At 38.1% G+C, this 8,065-nt stretch overlaps 2 protein-coding genes across 4 annotated transcripts; both read left to right on the forward strand.

Moving 5' to 3' along the window:
* Positions 1 to 816: 816 nt before the first annotated feature.
* On the forward strand, positions 817 to 4,134 carry LOC147279067 (cysteine-rich receptor-like protein kinase 26). Of its 3 annotated transcripts, XM_086250709.1 has the most exons (8): positions 817 to 1,712; positions 1,899 to 2,024; positions 2,295 to 2,416; positions 2,513 to 2,570; positions 2,658 to 2,723; positions 2,855 to 3,092; positions 3,318 to 3,468; positions 3,589 to 4,134. In XM_086250709.1, exons 1-8 carry the CDS (start codon positions 887 to 889, stop codon positions 3,874 to 3,876), a joined length of 1,875 nt encoding a protein of 624 aa, XP_086106835.1. In that variant the 5' UTR covers positions 817 to 886; the 3' UTR covers positions 3,877 to 4,134. The 3 variants fall into 3 exon arrangements, with proteins under 3 accessions (XP_086106835.1, XP_086106834.1, XP_086106836.1); XM_086250708.1 differs by having other exon boundaries at positions 2,513 to 2,723; XM_086250710.1 differs by lacking the exon at positions 3,318 to 3,468 and having other exon boundaries at positions 2,513 to 2,723; positions 3,589 to 3,722.
* A 612-nt stretch (positions 4,135 to 4,746) lies between these two features.
* On the forward strand, positions 4,747 to 7,956 carry LOC147279068 (cysteine-rich receptor-like protein kinase 26). The gene is made up of 7 exons (XM_086250703.1): positions 4,747 to 5,739; positions 5,875 to 6,000; positions 6,095 to 6,222; positions 6,314 to 6,524; positions 6,663 to 6,900; positions 7,122 to 7,272; positions 7,407 to 7,956. Exons 1-7 carry the CDS (start codon positions 4,857 to 4,859, stop codon positions 7,758 to 7,760), a joined length of 2,091 nt encoding a protein of 696 aa, XP_086106829.1. The 5' UTR covers positions 4,747 to 4,856; the 3' UTR covers positions 7,761 to 7,956.
* The last annotated feature ends 109 nt before the right edge of the window (positions 7,957 to 8,065 follow it).

The following is an 8,065-nucleotide window of genomic DNA, read 5'->3' on the forward strand; positions in this document are numbered from 1 at the left end:
AGATCGAAGTAAAAGGAAGGTGAAAGAGAAAGTAGGTAAAATAGCTTGGCGGTTCTATTGGGCTATGTGCTTCTCCACATTTCATAGTTGCTGGACACAGCGCATGCAACTCCTAAACATAAGTGGGCCAGTTTAGTTGCAAACACATATTTTGGACAATTAAGTCAAACCCACTATTTAGCCAACTATCTTACTTTAGTTGTAAGTTGTATCTATAATATACATTCGTTGTTATTTTAATTAAGCCACATTTTGAGCAAGAGGGAAAAATTATATTTAATGTACACCCCCACAAATATGGTGTGGCTTAGCAAGATCAATTAAAGATCATCAAAATCTGACCAAATTGTCAATGAATAGCAACATAAGGGAAAATAGTTTTAAACAAAGGGTGTTTATTGCTCAAATTTATTTAATTCCTGTTTTGAGCTCTGTTTTTCACAAACCAAAGGCAGTAAAGAGAGAGAAGGAGTTTTAATCAGTGATCATAAGATGTGGTCCTGAACAAGCGCATAGGTGGGGTCAACGGGCAAAATCTTAGAAGTTGCTGTGGAATTCTTAGCCATGTTCTGAACCACAGCCGTTTCAATCAATGGGATAATTTGTTGAAGATATTGACAATGAGTCCAAGTATACATACATCTCAGCACATAAATCCATCCTGCATAAAAACATATATCACAATGATTGATCACAATTGTTGACTGAAATGAGTTCCACACCAGTAAGTAGATAGAGATGTTTTCATACTTTTTTTTTTTAACGTATTGAGTTATTCGAATTCTGACTCATTTTCCCATTCTTCCTCACCTTTCGCAGCCGACCCGAAAAAGATAATGTTTGTATTTGATTACAGAACAAGGGCCGTGGATTGCCACACAAGGCAATGGTTCCCCTAAGATTTGGGTTATGCCTTGCTATGCAAATTGTGTTACTCATCATCACTTTTAATATCAGCACCACTCAAGCAGTTGATCAGTCACCTTTTCAGACCACCTTCTGTTTTAACGACAAAGGTAACTACACAGCTAACAGTACCTATCAGACAAACCTCTATGCTCTTCTCCCCTCCCTCCTCCCATCTAATAACAACCGCGGCGGCTACTGGTTTTACAATGCGTCCAGAGGTGAAGACCCTGACAAAGTCTATGCAATCCGACTTTGCAGAGGAGATGTTAAGCTTGATACTTGCGCTACTTGCCTCAGAAACGCTACAAATCATCTCACACATGCCTGTCCTAACCAGAAGGAGGCAATTGGATGGTACGGCAATTGCATGTTTCGCTACTCAAACCGCTTCATATTTGGCAAAATGGAAAATAGCCCTGACTTCTATACACGGAACACACAAAACTTGTCATCATTGAGCGTGGATGAGTTCACCCTTGGCACCCTCATGGAAAGACTAACAAGCGAAGCTGCGGCAGCTGGTTCTGTTCGTAAGTTTGCAGTTGGAAACGCAACTGCTGCAAATTCTAATAGAAGTACAATATTTGGACTTGCTCAGTGCACTCCAGATTTGTCTGAGGCTCACTGCAAAACTTGCTTAAAATCGGCTTTGGCAAATATACCAGAATGTTGTTTTGGGAAGCAAGGTGGGAGAGTTGTTACACCTAGCTGTAACTTAAGGTATGATATTTACCTCTTCTTTGATCCTTCAACCATGGCACCATTGTCATTGCCGCCAGTGGTCAATGCCACAATTCCAGGAGGTATACATCTCTTGTCCCATTACGCTTAATTTCAAAGTAACAAAGTATGTGGGCTAATTAGTTCAATTATGATGTGAGTTGGACATCTGGACAATTAAATGCAGAGGATTTCTGATTTCTGATTTTTGCCAAAGCATGATTTATGACATAATTTTGATAACTACAGAGGATTTCTGATTTTTGCAGGAAAGAAGAGTAATACATCTCGGGTTGTCATCATTATTGTTGTGGCAATTTTTGTTTCTCTGCTACTAATCATATCCATCTGCATTTATCATAGACTAAAGAAGACAAAGGAAACATTGGTTGAAGGTAATTAGTTTGTCTTTACTTCAACTGAAACAAAATGAACTCCTGTGAACAACCTATTACTTGTGAGAAAGTGGAGTGTTGTCCACATTTGAAAATTATAGTCTTGTATAAGTGTTTATTAGGATCTTGGGTCTCTCCTCCAATTGCCAAATTGGTTTTGGGTTGGATGCTTTGATTTCCTTCATCACATTAGTTTAATATATATGCTAGAAATCCTTTTAATATGCAATGAACTTAATTACTTTTTTTAACATTGTTCCCAACGCCAAGAAACAGATGAAATTAGAAGTGCAGATGCCTTGCAATTCGACTTTGGCTCCATTAGACTTGCTACAAATAATTTTTCTGAAGCAAATAAGCTTGGGCAAGGCGGATTTGGTGCGGTTTACAGGGTAATGAAAAATCCTTATATGAGTAATGAGCAATAATGTCAATTAGATATGTGCCTAAATGAGCAATAAGTTAAGTCTCAAATTCTTTGATTGCAGGGTAAACTTTTCAGCGGAGAAGATATAGCAGTCAAAAGACTTTCTAGAGATTCTGTACAAGGAGACATAGAATTTAAAAATGAGGTCTTGTTAGTGGCAAAGCTTCAACATCGGAATTTGATTAAGCTCCTTGGTTTTTGCCTTGAAGGAGATGAAAGGCTTCTTGTTTATGAGTTTGTCCCCAATGCAAGTCTTGATCACTTCATATTTGGTATGGTTAGAATTATGCTTTTATTTTGAAGATTTATTATAGAATTCCATTTGTGTATGGCATGCTTCCCAAAGAAGACACTGCAATAAATATCATTGACAATTCTTATTTTTGCTTGAATATATATGTAGACCCAATCAAGCGAGCACATTTCAATTGGGATAGTCGTTACAAAATCATATTAGGCATTGGACGAGGGCTCCTTTACCTTCATGAAGATTCTCGTCTTAGAATTATACATCGTGATCTCAAGACTAGCAACGTTTTGCTGGATGCAGAAATGAACCCCAAAATTGCAGATTTTGGTATGGCAAGGTTGTTTGTGCTTGATCAAACACAAGGTGAAACAAGTCGAATTGTGGGGACCTAGTAAGTACTAGACCATGTTATATATAGGGCTTATATATAATCGTGCTATGTTATAACTATAATATTTAAGTTCATGTGTACCATACACTTGATAGAATGATCCTAGCTACCAAAGATTTCACAATGCAAGTAAAGAACATGCAATAAGAAAATTTGAGCATAACTATGAAAAATCTAAAAATATGTTAGTCAAAGTTGACCTTTTTCTTCTTGGTTAATTTGTAGCGGATATATGGCTCCAGAGTATGTAATGCGTGGACATTTTTCTGTTAAGTCGGATGTTTATAGTTTTGGTGTGTTAATATTGGAGATAGTAAGTGGACAAAAAAATAGTTCTTTTCGTCATGGAGGGAATGTGGAGGACCTTCTAGGTTTTGTAAGTACCAAAAAAAGTTGGGTTATGTCTTTTTAAATTTTGGGAGTATTTCTACAATTGATGAAAGAAAGAATGAAATTTCTGAATTTTTTTTTTCTGCACAATTACAAAATTATGCAGGCATGGAAAAGTTGGGAAGATGGGACGGCTTCAAATTTGATAGATCCCTTGTTGAGGAGTGGTTCAAGAACTGAAATAATGAGATGCATCCACATTGGGTTGTTATGTGTGCAACAAAACATAGCTGATAGGCCATGTATGACTTCGGTTATTCTCATGCTTACTACCAACTCTCTCACTCTACCAGCACCCTCACGACCACCGTTTTTTATGTATAATGGTCTTGGATTCTCATCTGACATGTCCTTGGGATTAGTGAATAATTCAAGGGTGACAGGGTTGGTTTGATCCAAGAGCAACTCTGTCCAAAAACAGTCACAAGAGGCTTCAATTACAGAGCTAACTCCTCGCTAGTGCTTGGTGATGGAATGAAACTGCAATATTGTGTAATGTTTATATTGTAATTTTGCACCACTTAATTTGGTCTTTTTTCTTTTCTTGGTCATAATATCTGCTTTCCAATTCCTGATTCACTAGGGATTGAACTTTTAAAGCCCATTGACAAGTTGTGTTAATTGTTGAACACTGTGCACTAAACATTTGAAGAAAAATCATTGGCTAAACTGTGATTTTGTACTCGAGCCCAAATGCAGTAGGACATGGGAACCATGGACAAGTGTAGGCCAGCCCAATCACAAAATAGCCCACACAGTATGCTCAATATTGTTCCTTTCTCTTATTGGTTTCATGGCTGGAGCTACTGTAACAGTTCCTCTGCAACAGCTTAAAAGCTAGCCTGCTTGGAATCACACATTTCACAAAGTAAAACGGGGTTTGCTTCCTGTTTTGAGCTCTGTTTTTCACAAACCAACGAAGGTAAAAAGAGAAAAAGAGTTTTAATCTGTAATAATAAGACGTGGTTCTGAACAAGCGCATAGATGTGGTCAACTGCGGCGGCCTGTAATTCTGTCAAAAGTATTCTAGAAGTTGAAAATCGTTGGCTTTGTCCTGATCCTCTCCCGTCTCCATCAATCGAAAATTCGTGCAAGATATTCACAATAAGTCCAAATATACATTTCCAGCCATTGGCTTGATAGACATTTAGAGGTTGGGGATAGCCGCATAAGTCATTAATCAACTTACAACAGCACATAAATCCATTCTGCATAAAAACGTATATCCGCTATCATTGACTAAATGAATTCCACACTAGCGAGAAGATAGAGATCATGTTTATATACTTTTTTTTTTCTTCTTGCATTTTAAGTTATTTTAATCATAGCTCATTTTCCAACTCTTCCTGATCTTGGGCCGACCCCAGAAAGATAATGTTCATAATTGATTACAGAGCATTGGCCCCCGGACTGCCACACATGGTAATGGTTCTCTCAAGAATTGGATTATGCCTTTGTATAAAACTTGTGTTACTCATCATCACCATTAATGTCACCACCACTCAAGCAGTTGATCAGTCACCTTTTATGTACAGCAACTGTTCAAACAACAGAGGTAACTACACAGCTAACAGTACCTATAAGGCAAACCTCTATGCTCTTCTCCCCTCCCTCTTCCCCTCTAACACCGGCAATGGCGGTTATTGGTTTTACAATTCGTCCCGAGGCCAAAACTCTGATAAAGTCTACGCAATCCGACTTTGCAGAGGAGATCTTAAGCGCGATGCTTGCGGTAGTTGTCTCAGAAATGCTACAAATCTTCTCACACAGTCTTGTCCCAACCAGAAGGAGGCAATTGGATGGTATGGGTTTTGCATGTTACGCTACTCAAACCGGTACATATTTGGTACCATGGAAAATACACCTGCTCTCTATACGCGGAACAAACAAAACTTGTCATCATTGGGAGTGGATGAGTTCAATCTCGGCATCCTAATGGAAAGACTAATGAGTGAAGCCGCTGCAGGTGGTCCTGCTCGTAAGTTTGCAGTAGGTAACGCAACTGCGCCAAGTTCTAATGAAAGTACCATATTTGGACTTGCTCAGTGCACACCTGATTTGTCTGAGGCTGTCTGCAAAACTTGCTTAAAATCAGCTTTGGCAGATATACCAGGATGTTGTTTTGGGAAGCAAGGTGGGAGAGTTATTACACCTAGCTGTAACTTAAGGTATGATATTTACATCTTCTTCGACCCTTCAACTGTGGCACCACTGCCATCGCTACCATTGGTCAATACCACAGTTCCAGGAGGTGGAGGTACATATCTCATGTCCCACTTAATTTCAATTTAACAAATTATATTTTATATGGGGATGGATTAATTAATGTAATTAATTGCAAGTTCAGCCCCAGAATGCTTTGACCGCAACAGAGTATTTCTGATTTTTGTAGGGAAGAAGAGTAATACGTCCCGGACTGCCATCATTATTGTTGTGGCAATTGTTGTTTCTCTGCTACTAATCATATCCATCTGTATTTATCTGAGAATAAGGAAGACAAAGGAAACACTGTTTGAAGGTAAGTAATTAAGAACTTAGAGTCGAATATATATGCTACAAATCCTTCAAAGCATGCAATGAACTTATTTCATTTTTGTTAAATTGGTCCTCAGGCGAAGAAACAGATGAAATTAGAAGTGCAGATACCTTGCAATTCGACTTTGGCTCCATTAGAGTTGTGACAAATAACTTTTCGGAAGCAAATAAGCTTGGACAAGGCGGATTTGGTGTTGTTTACAGAGTAATGATACAGCATTAACTATATGATCAGCAATAATGTCAGTTATGTGCCTAAATGAGCAATAAGTTAACTTCAGATTGTCCAAATGCAGGGTAGGCATTTCAATGGAGAAGATATAGCAGTAAAAAGGCTTTCTAGAGATTCTACTCAAGGAGTCACAGAATTTAAAAATGAGGTCTTGTTAGTGGCAAAGCTTCAACATCGGAACTTGGTTAGGCTCCTTGGTTTCTGCCTAGAAGGAAATGAAAGGCTTCTCGTCTATGAGTTTGTCCCCAATGCAAGTCTCGATCAATTCATATTCGGTATGGTTAATTAGAATTATGTTTTTCTTTTGAAAATTTATCATAAAAGTCCATTTGTGTGTATGAGATGTTTACAAATTAAAGAGAACTCTGCAATGAATATCATAACTATCTGTTTGTTTTTGCATGAATACGTAGATCCAATCAAGCGTGCACATTTGGATTGGGATAGTCGCTACAAAATCATAATAGGCATTGGCCGAGGGCTCCTTTACCTTCATGAAGATTCTCGGCTTAGAATAATTCATCGGGATCTCAAGGCTAGCAATGTTTTGTTGGATGCAGAAATGAACCCCAAAATTGCAGATTTTGGTATGGCAAGGTTGTTTGTGGTTGATCAAACCCAAGGCGAAACTAATCGAATTGTGGGGACCTAGTAAGTATTAGACCATGTTATATATATGGCTGATATATAATGGTGTTAAGCTGTACCAAAATTTTTTTAGTTCATGTGTACCATACAATTGTTAGAATGATCCTAGCTACCATTGGATTAACAATACAAGTAAAGAACAAGAAATAAGATGATTTGAGCATAACCATGAAAAATCTCCAACTAGGTTAGTCAAAGTTGACTTTTTTCTTGTTGATATGTAGCGGATATATGGCTCCAGAGTACATAATGCGTGGACAATTTTCTGTTAAGTCCGATGTTTATAGCTTTGGCGTATTGGTTTTGGAGATAATAAGTGGACAGAAAAATAGCTCTTTCCGTCTTGGAGAGAATGAGGAGGATCTTCTAAGCTTTGTAAGTACCACAAAAAGTTGGGTTATATATGTCCTTTTATAGTGAGGGACACTATTGCTGCAATTAATGAAATGAAAGAATGGAAAATGATCTCTGATATTTTTTTTCTGCACGTGCATTCACAAATAATGCAGGCATGGAATTGTTGGAAGGAGGGGACAGCTTTAAATTTAATAGATCCCATGTTGAGGACTGGTTCAAGAGCTGAAATAATGAGATGCATGCACATTGGATTGTTATGTGTTCAACAAAATATAGCAGATAGGCCAACCATGACTTCAGTTATTCTCATGCTCACTAGCAACTCTCTCACTCTCCCAGTACCCTCGCAACCACCATTTTTTATGCACAATGGCATTGGATCCTCATCTGACATGTCCTTGGGATTCATGAATAAGACAGGGGTAACAGGGCCGGATCAATCCAAGAGCAACTCTGTCCAAAGACTCTCACAAGAGGCTTCAATTACCGAGCTATATCCTCGCTAGTGCTTGAAGAAGGAATGAAACTGCAATATTATGAAATGTTTGTGTTGTAATTTTTCACCACTTTGGTCAATTGACTCCATTTTCTTTTTGGTTCTGAAGAGGACTTTTGCTGGTCATAGTATCTGTTTTCCAAATTCTTTTTCAGTCATCATTTTAGGCCAAGTGCATAAATAATATCTGTTTTCCAATTTGTTTACTTAGTCCTGACAACTCAGCCAGGACTTGGTCCCTGCCTCTGCCACCTGGGAATATAAAAGTTGGGATTGTTAACCTATTCCTAAGTCACCCATTGAACTTTTAAAGAC

The sequence above is a fragment of the Dryas octopetala genome, chromosome 7 (genome assembly GCF_963921425.1).
Source record: "Dryas octopetala chromosome 7, drDryOcto1.1, whole genome shotgun sequence".
Lineage (NCBI taxonomy): Eukaryota > Viridiplantae > Streptophyta > Magnoliopsida > Rosales > Rosaceae > Dryas > Dryas octopetala.